Source organism: Corythoichthys intestinalis, chromosome 6, assembly GCF_030265065.1.
Source record: "Corythoichthys intestinalis isolate RoL2023-P3 chromosome 6, ASM3026506v1, whole genome shotgun sequence".
Taxonomy (NCBI): domain Eukaryota; kingdom Metazoa; phylum Chordata; class Actinopteri; order Syngnathiformes; family Syngnathidae; genus Corythoichthys; species Corythoichthys intestinalis.
The window spans coordinates 52828992-52846760 of record NC_080400.1 but is presented as its reverse complement, the minus strand read 5'-3'; the positions used below and the strand labels follow the sequence as shown (position 1 = coordinate 52846760).

Here is a 17769-nt window from a genome sequence, read left to right as displayed (position 1 = left end):
TTTTATGCATAACAGAACACCGTCATTTTGATTGGGTGGGCACGACTCACGTCTGGGTGGGCCGTGCCCACCCTGGCCCCCCCATACATCCGGCCCCGATAACATCTAGCTGTTTTTGTCGTAGTTAACTATCAAAGATAGCCGACCCATTTTTTTGCTCATAAGTGTCATGTGAGTGAGTGTTGCCTCAGGTTTTCAATAAATTACTTATGAAACTAATGTTTAATAATAGCAATATAAAATAAAACAATTTAAAAAATAACTACTGCTTTGCTGCTGTGTGTGAGTCTGGCCTCCTAGGGGCAGTGTGGCGCACACATTATTAAAGTCAAGATTTCATTTCACATAGGAGGAATATAAGCTTTGAAGCAGTGTTGTATCACCTGTCTTGATGGTTTACTACAGTGTTTGTAAAAAAAAAAAAAAAAAAAAAGTATTATTTTATATTTTATAATGTTTTTTATTTGAAGGCGAACTCCTCCATAATTTCTACTGCTCGCGAGTTTTATTTCATTAATTTTTATCTGTAGTTATTTATTTTACAGTAACTCATGATCAGTCAAGATCAAGATCAGTTTTCCATTAGGTGTTAAAATGAAGTGTGTGTTTTACTTTACAAAATGTTTTTTTTCCCCCAAGTGTAACATTTTAGTTTTCTGTCAATTTCAACATTTAAAAGTGTATGAAAGAGACAACTGACTTACTAGAAATAACAGAACTTGTTTAATAGATTCAACACATGAGTAAAGTGAGATTTTAATCAAAATGCCATAGCGGTAAAAGATTTAACATAACAAACAATGTCAACAACTGTGATATCACTTATTGAACATTAACAAATGAAAAACATTGAATTATTTTTCTAATTCAATATCCCGGGGTTGTTCTTTTCGTTTGCGGTAGAGGAATACAGCAAGGACAACAGTGACAATGAAGAGTGTGGTGATAGTGACAACGATTGCAGCGACTGCAGTGGTTGTCAGCAATTGTGGACTGCTCACATTGTTGGCCAGGGGCAGTGAACAGTCCAGGTGAAGGTCACAGTGTTTGGTGCCCACCATACTTTCCACCGTGCAACGATAGCTTCCACACTGCCGCTCGGTGATGTTGAAATGCAAGGTGGCTCCTGTGGGGTCGACAATGGCCTGTGTAGGCAAGACCTTATTTCCGCTGGTCTTGGACCAGATGTAATGCAAAGGTGGGGTGCCTTGCAGAGAGCTGCATTTCAGCGTCATACTGTTGTCTTCTTCGTCCACACTGCACAGAGGCTGACTGGGTGCCTCTATGACTGTCAGGTCTAAGATCTTCTTGTCCAGTTCTGGTAACTTCTTCACCAGACAGCGGTACATCTCCGTGTCTGACGGACGTACATCTTTGATGATGATAGATGCGTCACCATTTTGGGGATCGGCTGATGTGAAGTGGACCCTCCCCTCCATTGGTTTGTACAAATCGGAATACAAGCGGCCGCCAGTAAACCAAATGATGGGTTGCTCCTCTCGGTCTGCAGACTCGATACTCCACAAGACCTCCGTGTACTGCTGAGAGTCCAAGGTGTGAGTGTACGAACAGGGTAACTGGACACTTGACCCCCTGGCGACGTAGTAGTGGTTCATTGCCTTCTGGATTTCCAGAGGGCATGCTGGACAAATGTTGAAAAACACTCCCAGGAGGACAGATGGCCAAAGGAGGTGCCACATCATCGCCTTGTATACACCTGCAAGTAAAAGACAAAAACATACTGGAATTAATCAAATGCATTTTTTTTTCTATCACTATAAAGCATAGACTTCACATCAGCAATCGTTTTTTGATTACAAATATCAAAAAACAATGGAAAACAATAACACTGACATCAGTTACATGTATTTTGCCTCGTTCCAAGTTTAAATGTTTTCAATCAGTCATGTTTACATTCTAATGTCTCTCAAAAAAAGGAAATAGGATTTCTTACCTGCTTAACTTTAGGAAGGAAGATGCACACCAACGACAGCAACACTTGTCTGCTTCTTTGGCATTTGGTGTACTAATTCATAAAGAAAAAACAACTTATATAGGAACGAGAAGATCAAAGCATCAAAGAGTTCAAAGGGACCTGTCATCATGACGTCACGCTATTTGTATTGTATAAGTGTAGGCAAAATGATCTACAATACAACTGATAATGATTTTTTTTTTTTTTTCAGTCTCTTTTGTGTTTTTTAATTGCAAGCAAAATAAATGAAGATATTACTACTAAAGCATTTGTAATTGCAATCATTTTCTGGAAGAAATTGAGCATTATCTGACAGAATTGCAGGGGTGCCAATACTTTTGGCCAGCACTGTATATAGCAATGGCTGTATTGTGAGATGGTGACCCGGCTGACGTCACATTCGTATTCTTCCTCAATCCAGGAAGCGCGGGATTCAAAAAATTGAATAAACAAATCGATCACGTCCACACACATCCAAGTGGTCCATTTCATTCAGGAGCATAAAATACAGCGTGAAATATGATATAAACATGCTTTTTGCTGTCTTAGGCACTTTAGGCCTTTTCTGTTACATACAAAACAATGTTAATAAAGTTATACTTTATTTATTTTAATTATATTATTATTATTTAATGATACGATTATATAACTTTATTAATATTACCTTTTTCTCATTAACATTAAAAGGACAAAAAATTAAGCAGAGGTTTACTTATAATAATTAAAAAATTATGAACAAATGATACTATTTACAGTTGATGCAGAGAGTTGGGGGGCGCGAAACATTTACGTCTTCCGGGGGGAGGGCGTAACAGAAAATAATTGAGAAGCAATGGCCTAAGACAAGGTTGAGGAAATTGTGAACAGTTTACAATGAATGGCAGTACTAGCACACAATATTCAAGCTTCCACGGAGGTAAAAAAGAAATTCCAGTAAAAATTATCTTAAAAAAACGGAAATTTATTTGGAATCATTTAGAGGCAGCTTACAAGTACAGTATATGTTTGCAGGTCTGTCTGTACTTCTAGGATGCTTTTTATTCTTAATTGAGTTTTCAGGTTATAGGACACATGAAACGTGGAAATGTTTGAATGATTTGTTTTACTTGTTCATTAACAAATACATTTGATCAGGAATGCGACGACTTTTTATATCCACAGTATAATAATAAAATGCCAGTACCAAACTTTTTATTTTTTAATTATGTTCGGTCAAAAGACAGTTTCTGTATAATCCAACACTTAACACATAAACCTTTCAAATCGCTAAATCTGAACAATTTGGAGATTAAAAAAAAAAAAAACATAATAACATCTAGCTGTTTTTGTCGTAGTTAACTATCAAAGATAGCCGACCCATTTTTTTGCTCATAAGTGTCATGTGAGTGAGTGTTGCCTCAGGTTTTCAATAAATTACTTATGAAACTAATGTTTAATAATAGCAATATAAAATAAAACAATTTAAAAAATAACTACTGCTTTGCTGCTGTGTGTGAGTCTGGCCTCCTAGGGGCAGTGTGGCGCACACATTATTAAAGTCAAGATTTCATTTCACATAGGAGGAATATAAGCTTTGAAGCAGTGTTGTATCACCTGTCTTGATGGTTTACTACAGTGTTTGTAAAAAAAAAAAAAAAAAAAAGTATTATTTTATATTTTATGATGTTTTTTATTTGAAGGCGAACTCCTCCATAATTTCTACTGCTCGCGAGTTTTATTTCATTAATTTTTATCTGTAGTTATTTATTTTACAGTAACTCATGATCAGTCAAGATCAAGATCAGTTTTCCATTAGGTGTTAAAATGAAGTGTATGTTTTACTTTACAAAATGTTTTTTTTCCCCCAAGTGTAACATTTTAGTTTTCTGTCAATTTCAACATTTAAAAGTGTATGAAAAAGACAACTGACTTACTAGAAATAACAGAACTTGTTTAATAGATTCAACACATGAGTAAAGTGAGATTTTAATCAAAATGCCATAGCGGTAAAAGATTTAACATAACAAACAATGTCAACAACTGTGATATCACTTATTGAACATTAACAAATGAAAAATATTGAATTATTTTTCTAATTCAATATCCCGGGGTTGTTCTTTTCGTTTGCGGTAGAGGAATACAGCAAGGACAACAGTGACAATGAAGAGTGTGGTGATAGTGACAACGATTGCAGCGACTGCAGTGGTTGTCAGCAATTGTGGACTGCTCACATTGTTGGCCAGGGGCAGTGAACAGTCCAGGTGAAGGTCACAGTGTTTGGTGCCCACCATACTTTCCACCGTGCAACGATAGCTTCCACACTGCCGCTCGGTGATGTTGAAATGCAAGGTGGCTCCTGTGGGGTCGACAATGGCCTGTGTAGGCAAGACCTTATTTCCGCTGGTTTTGGACCAGATGTAATGTAAAGGTGGGGTGCCTTGCAGAGAGCTGCATTTCAGCGTCATACTGTTGTCTTCTTCATCCACACTGCACAGAGGCTGACTGGGTGCCTCTATGACTGTCAGGTCTAAGATCTTCTTGTCCAGTTCTGGTAACTTCTTCACCAGACAGCGGTACATCTCCGTGTCTGACGGACGTACATCTTTGATGATGATAGATGCGTCACCATTTTGGGGATCGGCTGATGTGAAGTGGACCCTCCCCTCCATTGGTTTGTACAAATCGGAATACAAGCGGCCGCCAGTAAACCAAATGATGGGTTGCTCCTCTCGGTCTGCAGACTCGATACTCCACAAGACCTCCGTGTACTGCTGAGAGTCCAAGGTGTGAGTGTACGCACAGGGTAACTGGACACTTGACCCCCTGGCGACGTAGTAGTGGTTCATTGCCTTCTGGATTTCCAGAGGGCATGCTGGACAAATGTTGAAAAACACTCCCAGGAGGACAGATGGCCAAAGGAGGTGCCACATCATCGCCTTGTATACACCTGCAAGTAAAAGACAAAAACATACTGGAATTAATCAAATGCATTTTTTTTTCTATCACTATAAAGCATAGACTTCACATCAGCAATCGTTTTTTGATTACAAATATCAAAAAACAATGGAAAACAATAACACTGACATCAGTTACATGTATTTTGCCTCGTTCCAAGTTTAAATGTTTTCAATCAGTCATGTTTACATTCTAATGTCTCTCAAAAAAAGGAAATAGGATTTCTTACCTGCTTAACTTTAGGAAGGAAGATGCACACCAACGACAGCAGCACTTGTCTGCTTCTTTGGCATTTGGTGTACTAATTCATAACGAAAAAACAACTTATATAGGAACGAGAAGATCAAAGCATCAAAGAGTTCAAAGGGACCTGTCATCATGACGTCACGCTATTTGTATTGTATAAGTGTAGGCAAAATGATCTACAATACAACTGATAATGATTTATTTATTTTTTTCAGTCTCTTTTGTGTTTTTTAATTGCAAGCAAAATAAATGAAGATATTACTACTAAAGCATTTGTAATTGCAATCATTTTCTGGAAGAAAGTGAGCATTATCTGACAGAATTGCAGGGGTGCCAATACTTTTGGCCAGCACTGTATATAGCAATGGCTGTATTGTGCGATGTGACCCGGCTGACGTCACATTCGCATTCTTCCTCAATCCAGGAAGCGCGGGATTCAAAAAATTGAATAAACAAATCGATCACATCCACACACATCCAAGTGGTCCATTTCATTCAGGAGCATAAAATACAGCGTGAAATATGATATAAACATGCTTTTTGCTGTCTTAGGCACTTTAGGCCTTTTCTGTTGCATACAAAACAATGTTAATAAAGTTATACTTTATTTATTTTAATTATATTATTATTATTTAATGATACGATTATATAAGTTTATCAATATTACCTTTTTCTCTTTAACATTAAAAGGACAAAACATTAAGCAGAGGTTTGATCCTATTTACAGCTGATGCAGAGAGTTGGGGGGCGCGAAACATTTACGTCTTCCGGGGGGAGGGCGTAACAGAAAATAATTGAGGAGCACTGGCCTAAGACAAGATGGAGGAAATTATGAACAGTTTACATTGAATGGCAGTATTAGCACACAATCTTCAAGCTTCCGCGGAGGTAAAAAAGAAATTCCAGTAAAAATTCTCTTAAAATAACGGATATTTATTTGGAATTATTTATAGGCAACTTCCAGGAATATGGATGCAGGTCTGTCTGTACGTCTAGTTATTTTTAGGGCCCGAGCACTAAGCGTGCGAAGGCCCTATTGTTTTGCAAAGGATTATTATTTTTTTTTTTTTTTTTTTTTTTTTTCAGGGCAAATGAAAACGGCCAATTTGGAGGCCTGAACATGCACGAAAAGTCACCAAAATTTGCACATACGTCCGGAAAATTGTAAATTTCGATAATTTTGCAACGTTGCAAAAAAATATAACAAAATGGCTCAGTGGCGCCCCCTTGAAATTTTAAAATTGGCCTATAACATTAGGGTCTTTCAGCGTAGAGCAATGAAATTTGGGGGGTCTATACCTTGTCCAAAACCGCTCCAAAAAAGCATTTACACCCATATTCCAAACCCAACAGGAAATCGGTTATTTTGGGTCAAATATGAAATTTTTGTCGATTTACAGGGTGCACATTTGAGACCTTTTCGCCGAGGGAGTTGGTTGGATCATCTTGAAAATTGGTGAGACTATTCAGGAGACATATGAAATCTTAAGTTTTGAAAATGGTGCGTTTTCATTCACGGGTCTGACCTGGGCGGGGTGCCAAAGTCGGCCATTTTTTCGGCAAAATGACAAATTCAGTAAATGACTAATAGTTCCTTGACACAACGTTCGATCTTTTTCATATTTGGCATGTATGTGTGGTATCCCACCCTTAACACGAGTGCATTGAAATATTACCCATTAGGTCTAGCGCCCCCTAGTGAGAACAGGAAATGCCTTTTTTTACGAGACAGGTTCCTCCTCCAAGGGAAAAAAATCTGTTGACCTCAAACCTGCATCAGGGGAGCCTTAAGACCTGTGTTCAGGTGCCTGATGAAAAATATTGAGGTTTCGTTGAGGCGGAGGGGTCCAAACAGGAAAGTGAAAATGAACGTAAACAATTTGTCACGCAAAAAGCTTTGAACAGTCATAACTCGGCAGATATGCAACATATCTGCGCCAAACTTCCCGTGTTTGTTGAGAGTCATACCCTGAAGGTTCTTGTAGGGGTCATTTGCATCAACTCTACAGTGCCAACTAGTGGCGACAGAAAGAAGTTTTAAAAAAGGCCTTTCCTATTGGGTTTTTTCAACATAGAGCAAGGAAATTTGGGGAGTAGATACCTTATGCAAAACTGCTCCAAAAAGTCTCTTGCACCCATATTCCAAATCCAACAGGAAATCGGGTATTTTGGATCGAATGTGAAATTTTCATGGTTTCACAGTAAGAGTTTACATTTGGAGGCTTGAATATGCACAAAAACTCGTAAAAATTTGCACATACATGCGGCTTTGGATAACGTTCGATAATCTTGCAATGTTACGAAAAAATGTAACAAAATGCCTCAGTGGCGCCCCCTTGAATTTTTCAAAAAGGTGTTTCCTATTAGGTTTTTTTAACATAGAGTGATGAAATTTGGGGAGTCGATACCTTGTGCAAAACTGCTCCAAAAAGTCTCTTGCACCCGTATTCCAAATCCAACAGGAAATCGGGTATTTTGGATCGAATGTGAAATTTTTATCGGTTCACAGTAGGAGTTTACATTTGGAGGCTTGAACATGCACGAAAACTCACAAAAATTTGGACATACATGTGGCTTTGCATAACGTTCAATAATCTTGCAACGTTACAAAAACATGTAACAAAATGGCTCAGTGGCGCCCCCTTGAAATTTTCAAAAAGGCCTCTCCATTTAGGTTTTTTCAACGTAGAGGGATGAAATTCGGAGAGTCGATACCTTGTACAAAACTGCTCCAAAAAGTCTCTTGCATGCGTATTCCAAACCCAACAGGAAATCGGGTATTTTGGATTGAATGTGAAATTTTTATCGATTTACAGTGTGCACATTTTACACCTTGGCACCTAGGGAATTAGTTTGATCATTCTCAAAATTGGCGAGACTGTTCATGAGGCATATGAAATCTTAAGTTATCAAAATGGTGTGTTTTCATTCACGGGCCTGACCTGGGAGGGGTGCCAAAGTCGGCCATTTTTTCGGCAAAATGACAAATTCAGTAAATGACTAATAGTTCCTTCACACAACGTTCCATCTTTTTCATATCTGGCATGTATGTGCGACATCCCACCCTTAACACGAGTGCATTGAAATATTACCCATTAGGCCTAGCGCCCCCTAGTGAGAACAGGAAATGCCTTTTTTTACGAGACAGGTTCCTCCTCCAAGGAAAAAAAATCTGTTGACCTCAAACCTGCATAAGGGAAGGCTTAAGACCTGTCTTCAGGTGCCTGATGAAAAATATTGAAGTTTCGTTGAAGCGGAGGGGTCCAAACAGGAAAGTGAAAATGACTGTCAACAATTTTTCTCTCCAAAAACTTTGAACAGTCATAACTCGGCAGATATACAACATATCTGCGCCAAACTTCCCGTGCTTGTTGAGAGTCATACCCTGAAGGGCCTTGTAGAGATCATTTGCATCAACCCTACAGCGCCAACTAGTGGCAATAGAAAGTCACTCGTTTTTCCAATACATGTCCAGTTCTTTTCAGGTTGGTCATTGTAATTTGAAGACCTATTGTAATACTTATTTACAGCCCATGTCCACGTGTCTCTGTCTGTTGCCGTGACGACCCTTTATTCGCCATTTAAAGGAAATTTTTTTTTTCAAAGACTCAGGCAGCTTATATAGCCACAATATTTGGCACACTTCGTCGAATTGGCCCAGTTAGAAGATTAATTTTGGTTTTGAATAAGGGCTTGGCTGCACAGCTCAGTAGTGGCTCCTTTTTTGTAGTACTCTCTCCAATAGGGGTTTTTATCTCTTGGGTGTGGGAATGTAAATAGGCGACTTTCGAGCATGTTATGTTCTAATGAGATGATTAGAGAGGAGCATCTGCCAACACCCTGACCTGCACACAGTCCGAGTTGCGTGACGTCCGAGTTGCGCTAGATTGCGAGGGCCCGTTCAGTCCTGCTTGCAGGCCTAGTTATTGTTGTAACATCAGCAAGTAAATCGCCACCTTTGCCAGGTATTTAATAATTTATTTGAGATGTTGTGCAACACAACACGGCTACTGTCTGCTGTAGCTGACGCTAACAACAACAGAACACGGAAAGTGAAAGTAAATACTCGAATGCACTTCTCTCATTCCGTTGTTAGTCACAAGGTGCGTTCGGGAACAGCATGCAAAACACAACCGCCACATTAGAACCAGATTCTTTCCATTATTATTATTATTAGGGCCCGAGCACTAAGCGTGCGAAGGCCCTATTGTTTTGCAAAGGATTATTAGGGCCTGAGCACTGAGCGTGCGAAGGCCCTATTGTTTTGCAAAGGATTATTTTTTTATTTATTTATTTTTTTTTCAGGGCAAATGAAAACGGCCAATTTGGAGGCCTGAACATGCACGAAAAGTCACCAAAATTTGCACATACGTCCGGAAAATTGTAAATTTCGATAATTTTGCAACGTTGCAAAAAAATATAACAAAATGGCTCAGTGGCGCCCCCTTGAAATTTTAAAATTGGCCTATAACATTAGGGTCTGTCAGCGTAGAGCAATGAAATTTGGGGGGTCTATACCTTGTCCAAAACCGCTCCAAAAAAGCATTTACACGCATATTCCAAACCCAACAGGAAATCGGTTATTTTGGATCAAATATGAAATTTTTATCGATTTACAGGGTGCACATTTGAGACCTTTTCGCCGAGGGAGTTAGTTGGATCATCTTCAAAATTGGTGAGACTGTTCAGGAGACATATGAAATCTTAAGTTTTGAAAATGGTGCGTTTTCATTCACGGGTCTGACCTGGGCGTGGTGCCAAAGTCGACCATTTTTTCGGCAAAATGACAAATTCAGTAAATGACTTATAGTTCCTTGACACAACGTTCAATCTTTTTCATATTTGGCATGTATGTGTGGTATCCCACCCTTAACACGAGTGCATTGAAATATTACCCATTAGGTCTAGCGCCCCCTAGTGAGAACAGGAAATGCCTTTTTTTACGAGACAGGTTCCTCCTCCAAGGGAAAAAAATCTGTTGACCTCAAACCTGCATCAGGGGAGCCATAAGACCTGTGTTCAGGTGCCTGATGAAAAATATTGAGGTTTCGTTGAGGCGGAGGGGTCCAAACAGGAAAGTGAAAATGAACGTCAACAATTTGTCACGCAAAAAACTTTGAACAGTCATAACTCGGCAGATATACAACATATCTGCGCCAAACTTCCCGTGTTTGTTGAGAGTCATACCCTGAAGGTTCTTGTAGGGGTCATTTGCATCAACTCTACAGTGCCAACTAGTGGCGACAGAAAGTTTTAAAAAAGGCCTTTCCTATTGGGTTTTTTCAACATAGAGCAAGGAAATTTGGGGAGTAGATACCTTATGCAAAACTGCTCCAAAAAGTCTCTTGCACCCATATTCCAAATCCAACAGGAAATCGGGTATTTTGGATCGAATGTGAAATTTTGATGGGTTCACAGTAGGAGTTTACATTTGGAGGCTTGAATATGCACAAAAACTCGTAAAAATTTGCACATACATGCGGCTTTAGATAACGTTTGATAATCTTGCAATGTTACGAAAAAATGTAACAAAATGCCTCAGTGGCGCCCCCTTGAATTTTTCAAAAAGGCGTTTCCTATTAGGTTTTTTTAACAGAGAGTGATGAAATTTGGGGAGTCGATACCTTGTGCAAAACTGCTCCAAAAAGTCTCTTGCACCCGTATTCCAAATCCAACAGGAAATCGGGTATTTTGGATCGAATGTGAAATTTTTATCGGTTCACAGTAGGAGTTTACATTTGGAGGCTTGAACATGCACGAAAACTCACAAAAATTTGGAGATACATGTGGCTTTGCATAACGTTCAATAATCTTGCAATGTTACGAAAACATGTAACAAAATGGCTCAGTGGCGCCCCCTTGAAATTTTCAAAAAGGCCTCTCCATTTAGGTTTTTTCAACGTAGAGGGATGAAATTCGGAGAGTCGATACCTTGTACAAAACTGCTCCAAAAAGTCTCTTGCATGCATATTCCAAACCCAACAGGAAATCGGGTATTTTGGGTTGAATGTGAAATTTTTATCGATTTACAGTGTGCACATTTTACACCTTGGCACCTAGGGAATTAGTTTGATCATTCTCAAAATTGGCGAGACTGTTCATGAGGCATATGAAATCTTAAGTTATCAAAATGGTGTGTTTTCATTCACGGGCCTGACCTGGGCGGGGTGCCAAAGTCGGCCATTTTTTCGCCAAAACACCGAATTCGGAAAATGACTGATAACTCCCTCATACAACGTTCAATCTATTTTAAATCTGGCATGTGTGTGAGGTATACCAGCCTGAGCAGGACTGGATTGAAAATTTACCATTTGTGCTTGGCGCCTCTTAGTGGGAACAGGAAATGCCCTTTTTTTTACGGGACACACTCCTCCTCTAAAGGGAAAAAATCAATCTACCTCAAAGCTGCATAAGGGAAGCCTTAAGACCTGTCTTCAGGTGCCTGATGAAAAATATTGAAGTTTCGTTGAAGCGGAGGGGTCCAAACAGGAAAGTGAAAATGACTGTCAACAATTTTTCTCTCCAAAAACTTTGAACAGTCATAACTCGGCAGATATACAACATATCTGCGCCAAACTTCCCGTGCTTGTTGAGAGTCATACCCTGAAGGGCCTTGTAGGGGTCATTTGCATCAACCCTACAGCGCCAACTAGTGGCAATAGAAAGTCACTCGTTTTTCCAATACATGTCCAGTTCTTTTCAGGTTGGTCATTGTAGTTTCAAGACCTATTAAAATACTTATTTACGGCCCATGTCCACGTGTCTCTGTCTGTTGCCGTGACGACCCTTTATTCGCCATTTAAAGGAAATACTTTTTTTCAGAGACTCAGGCAGCTTATAGAGCCACAATATTTGGCACACTTGGTCGAATTGGCCCAGTTAGAATATTAATTTTGGTTTTGAATAAGGGCTTGGCTGCACAGCTCAGTAGTACCTCCTTTTTTGTAGTACTCTCTCCAATAGGTTTTTTTTTATCTGTTAGGTGTGTGAATGTAAAGAGGCGACTTTCGAGCTTGTTAGGTTCTAATGAGATGATTAGAGAGGAGGATCTGCCACCACCCTGACCTGCACACAGTCCGAGTTGCGCTAGATTGCGAGGGCCCGTTCAGTCCTGCTTGCAGGCCTAGTTTTATTTTTATTTTTTCAGGGCAAATGAAAACGGCCAAATTGGAGGCCGGAACATACACGAAAAGTCACCAAAATTTGCACATACGTGCAGAAAAATGTAAATTTTGATAATTTTGCAACGTTGCAAAAAAAATGCAACAAAATGGCTCAGTGGCGCCCCCTTGAAATTTTAAAATTGGCCTATAACATTAGGGTTTGTCAGCGTAGAGCAATGAAATTTGGGGAGTCTATACCTTGTCCAAAACCGCTCCAAAAAATTATTTACACCCATATTCCAAACCCAACAGGAAATCGGTTATTTTGGATCGAATGTGAAATTTTTATCGATTTACAGGGTGCACATTTGAGACCTTTTCGCCGAAGGAGTTGGTTGGATCGTCTTCAAAATTGGTGAGCCTGTTCAGGAAACATATGAGATCTTAAGTTTTAAAATGGTGCGTTTTCATTCATGGGTCTGACCTGGGCGTGGTTCCAAAGTCGGCCATTTTTTCGGCAAAGTGACAAATTCAGTAAATGACTAATAGCTCCTTGACACAACGTTCAATCTTTTTCATATCTGGCATGTATGTGCGGTATCCCACCCTTAACACGAGTTCATTGAAACATTACCCATTAGGCCTAGCGCCCCCTAGTGGGGAAGGGAATTGCCTTTTTTTACGAGACAGTCTCCTCCTCCAAGGGGAAAAAAATCTAGTGACCTAAAACCTGCATCAGGAGAGCCTTCAGACATGTGTTCAGGTGCCTGATCCAAAATATGGAAGTTTTGTTGAAGCGGAGGTGTCCAAACAGGAAAGTGAAAATGACCATCAACAATTTGTCTCGCCAAAAACTTTGAACAGTCATAACTCAGCAGATATACAACATATCTGCGCCAAACTTCCCGTGCTTGTTGAGAGTCATACCCTAAAGGGTCTTGTAGGGGTCATTTGAATAAACTCTACAGTGCCAACTAGTGGTGACAGAAAGGAGTTTTAAAACAGGCCTTTCCTATTGGATTTTTTTCAACGTAGAGCAATGAAATTTGTGGAGTCCATACCTTATGCAAAACTGCTCCAAAAAGTCTCCTGCACCCATTTTCCAAATCCAACAGAAAATCGGGTATTTTGGATCGAATGTGAAATTTTTATCCATTTGTAGTACAGTTTAGATTTGGAGGCCTGAACATGCACGAAAACTCACCAAATTTTGCACATACATGTGGCTTTGCATGAATTTCGATAATCTTGCGACGTTACAAAAAAATGTAACAAAATGGCTCAGTGGCACCCCCTTGAATTTTTCAAAAAGGCGTTTCCTATTAGGTTTTTTTCCATACCTTTTGCAAAACTGCTCCAAAAAGTCTCTTGAACCAATATTCCAAACCCAACAGGAAATCGGGTATTTTGGATCGAATGTGAAATTTTTATCCATTTGTAGTACAGTTTAGATTTGGAGGCCTGAACATGCACGAAAACTCACCAAATTTTGCACATACATGTGGCTTTGCATGAATTTCGATAATCTTGCGACGTTACAAAAAAATGTAACAAAATGGCTCAGTGGCACCCCCTTGAATTTTTCAAAAAGGCGTTTCCTATTAGGTTTTTTTCCATAACTTTTGCAAAACTGCTCCAAAAAGTCTCTTGAACCAATATTCCAAACCCAACAGGAAATCAGGTATTTTGGATCGAATGTGAAATTTTTATCAATTAACAGGGTACACACTGGAGAACTTGTCACAGAGGGAGTTAGTTGGATCATCTTCAAAATTGGTGAGACTATTCAGGAGACATAGGAGATCTAAAATTTTCAAAATAGTGCATTTTCATTCATGGGTCTGACCTGGGCGTGGTGCCAAAGTCGGCAATTTTTTCGGCAAAATGACAAATTTAGTAAATGACTAATAGCTCCTTGACACAACGTTCAATCTTTTTCATATCTGGCATGTATGTGCAGGATCCCACCCTTAACACGAATGCATTGAAATATTACCCATTAGGCGTAGCACCCCCTAGTGGGAACAGGAAATGCCTTTTTTACGAAACAGGCTCCTCCTCCAAGGAAAAAAAAATCTATTCGCCTCAAACCTACGTGTTCAGGTGCCTGATGAAAAATACTGAGGTTTGGTTGAAGCAGAAGGGTCCAACAGGAGAAGTGAAAATGACTGAAGCCATTTCGTCTCACCACAAGTTTTGAACAGTCATAACTTGGAAGATCTACAACATATCTGTGCCAAACATCTCGTGCTTGTTGAGTCATACACTGAAGGGTCCTGTAGGGTTAATTTGCATCAACCCTACAGTGCCAACTAGTGGCGACAGAAAGGACAAAGTCACTCATTTTTCCAATACATGTCCAGTTCTTTTCAGGTTGGTCATTGTAGTTTCAAGACCTTTTGAAACACTTATTTTACGGCCCATGTCCACATGTCTCTGTCTGTGGCCGTGATGACCCTTTGTTCGCCATTAAAAGGATTTTTTTTTTTTCAGAGACTCAGGCAGCTTATAGACCCACAGAATTTGGCACACTTGGTCGAAATGGCCCAGTTAGAAGATTCATTTTGGTTTTGAATAAGGGCTTGGCTGCACAGCTCAGAAGTGCCTCCTTTTTTGTAGTACTCTCTCCAATAGGGGGTTTTATCTCTTAGGTGTGTGAATGTAAAGAGGCGACTTTCGAGCATGTTAGGTTCTAATGAGATGATTAGAGAGGACGATCTGCCACCACCCTGACCTGCACACTGTCCGAGTTGCGTGACGTCCGAGTTGCGCTAGATTGCGAGGGCCCGTTCAGTCCTGCTTGCAGGCCTAGTTTGTTTTAGAATCTGTTTTACAAATAATGAAATCCTTATCATTTTACCTCATCTACATCAAATTATGACCAATATAACAATGTATACTAATGCTTCGTCGTAGCTCCCAGCTTAGGTACGTGTATCTAAAGTGCGTAGTGGCTCAGAGCTACCTTACCCCGATGCAATATTTGCGACTTTTTCTCGCTTTCTCATATTTATGTGTTCAAGCTTCATCTACACCCAGTGAACATGTGTTCTCCTCTGCAGGGGACACTATCTGTCCAGAACGCTCACGCTGACTGCCTGAGAAGGCAGAGGTGATCATTTTCTTCAACAAAAACTGTTTCTAATTTTATACTGTATCCGCTGTTAATCTAGACTGGGTTTTATCAAGTTTTTTTTAGGGTTGTTTGTAGGCATGTGCCGGTTACCGGTTTCACGGTTTACCGTGGTGTGAAAACGTCGCGGTTTCAAAACCACTAAAATTTTCCGTCAGCCCGTAGTGCGGTATTCGCTATTTTTCTTGTGTCAAAAAAGCAGCCAGAAGCGGCTTGGCGCAGCAGCAGCACTCACCCCCTCCCGTTTATTGCTGTGTGTGAAAGTGACACTATCGGCTAGCCAGCCAGCTAACCCAAAAACAAATACTCCAAACATAAGGCGTACTGTTCTTCAATTTATTGAGCTCTCAAATCGTGGTAATTGTAATATACAAAATGAATACATTTAAAATGATGTACAATTAGATTTTTCCATGGGAGTAGCTTCAACAGATTAGCACCATGGTAAAAGTTCGCCAAAAACAAAACAACATTTTCCTTTCAAATTCAATATACAAACCAACTAAAAGCTTACAAAGATGAATGCAAAGGCATAACATCATGTTGACTAGAGTTGACGCAGTGGCTGAAAATGGCGAAACTTCACTTAAGCTTTTCCGCCCTCAAAAAAAAGTCATGCAGTATAATTTTTTTTTTTTTAATTATTCAGAAGTGTTTTTACTTTATTGAAATTATTTTGTTCTTGCTCTAATCTTGAGCAACTTGAGCTGTGGCTGTGAGTGTAGTCTATAAGTTATATTTTATTTAAAATATATATATTTTTTTATTGATAATTTATTTATTTTAACAATATATTCATGTTCCAATTTGCAACTATGAAAAATTCCTGTTCAATGGAAAAAAAGTTTGTTTGTTTTTTTAACCAATACATCTCAAAAATTTTTGGAGCTATAATTGCAATACCGTGAAACCGCGGTATTTTTGCTTACGGTTATCGTACCGTGAAAATATCATACCGGCACATGCCTAGTTGTTTGTTTCATATTCTGCAGTGGGACATCAATAACATCAATAACATGTAAAAATGCCTGCAGCATAAAACACTCTAAAACATAGGCAAAAGAATATGAGTAAATGTTTTCTCTATGAGCTTTTGAAAAATAGAAATCTTTGTGAAAGTGCACTCTTGTGGAAAGAAACATCATATCAAGTTCTAGTATAAAGTTATCATATTCAAGTTCAAAGACTGATATTTATATACAAGTTTGAAATAGCCCTCTGAGAAATTCATAGTTAAGTGAAAGTTCATATAATTTAAAAAATAATCAAGAAGTTAAATAAACTAGGCATTTTTTTTACCCTGCCAATTAAAAGAATCTGAATCCTTTGGAATCGGAATCTAAACGTGGAATCAGAACCTTACAAATTCAAACAATACACAACCCTAGTCGTAACCAGTGTGTATTTGGTTTTATTCGTTTTCATTTAATTACTTTAGCTTTTATTAACATCGTATTGATTCATAAAGTTATGTTTTATAAAATACGGAGAAATACAATAATAATTTATAATTTAAAAATATATATACATTCAAAGTTTTTTTCAAAATGGCCAAAAACAGTTATTTGTCCAAAAGCTAAATTTGGAAACAATCAAAAAATAGAGACTTCCCCTATAAAGGGGTAAGTGTCAATTTTTGAATAGCTGTCCACTTCAGTGACCACTGACCACTGTCCCTGAAAGGGTTCAAATTTGCTGAAACAAAACGGACAGAATTTATAAAGATAATTTTTCTTCCACTGTCTGATCAAATATGTTTAATAGAATTGTGTTGATAGGCATATTAAATGTAAAAAAAACAACAACAACAGAATAATAATAATTAAATTAAATTTCCCATCATGGGATGATAGAACGATTTTTCTTCATATTTTTAACACAGTTCTCCAATACGCTCATCGAGTTGTCATCGTGGCCATCACATGTCCAGTCAATCCCTCCATAATCCACTTAAAGAGCAAAATCCAATAGCAACATCCAAAATGAAGCGTATTCTCAGTAGTTCATAGTGAGATGGGGTGAACTTCAGAGAAAGATCCCATTGCAGGGAATTCTGTTTGGATTTTTTGATAGTCTCGTTCAGAATGGCTATATTACATAGAGCCAATGTAATTCCCATGTCTTCATCCAACACAAATCAATTGTTCTCTTCTCAATGAAGGCCCATCATCTGAAGGACTCCTTGTTAAATTCAAAAGTTGTTCCAGGGAACTGAGATGTGTTACAGAGTCTGTGAAGAGTCCTAGAAATGCCCTTGGGTCCACAGCAGAAAACTCCCACTCGCTTACTGGAAAAATCACACAAAATCACAAAAACGAGGTGATTGTTTTAAGCACGGTAAAAAATAATGTCACTCTTCATCACAATAAAAAATGATT

General features: G+C 38.8%; 3 protein-coding genes across 11 annotated transcripts in view; all 3 read right to left on the bottom strand.

Annotated features, from left to right (window-relative positions):
- Positions 1–734: 734 nt before the first annotated feature.
- On the bottom strand, positions 735–2010 carry LOC130917013 (coxsackievirus and adenovirus receptor homolog). Its single transcript, XM_057838052.1, has 2 exons — positions 1955–2010; positions 735–1717 (listed from the first exon to the last, which is right to left on the bottom strand). The coding sequence occupies exon 2, from the start codon at positions 1701–1703 to the stop codon at positions 855–857; it is 849 nt and encodes a 282-aa protein (XP_057694035.1). The 5' UTR covers positions 1704–1717; positions 1955–2010; the 3' UTR covers positions 735–854.
- Positions 2011–3963: 1953 nt separating this feature from the next.
- Positions 3964–5194, bottom strand: LOC130917036 (coxsackievirus and adenovirus receptor homolog). Its single transcript, XM_057838090.1, has 2 exons — positions 5139–5194; positions 3964–4901 (listed from the first exon to the last, which is right to left on the bottom strand). The coding sequence occupies exon 2, from the start codon at positions 4885–4887 to the stop codon at positions 4039–4041; it is 849 nt and encodes a 282-aa protein (XP_057694073.1). The 5' UTR covers positions 4888–4901; positions 5139–5194; the 3' UTR covers positions 3964–4038.
- A 10532-nt stretch (positions 5195–15726) lies between these two features.
- The window catches only part of LOC130917559 (NADPH oxidase 4), a 49938-nt gene continuing 47895 nt past the window's right edge, over positions 15727–17769 (bottom strand). For all 9 annotated transcript variants that reach the window (XM_057839106.1, XM_057839111.1, XM_057839113.1 and 6 more), the window contains one exon: positions 15727–17678. In XM_057839106.1, the coding sequence (XP_057695089.1) occupies positions 17558–17678 (121 nt within the window). In that variant the 3' untranslated portion in view covers positions 15727–17557. The remainder of the gene's footprint in view (positions 17679–17769) is intronic.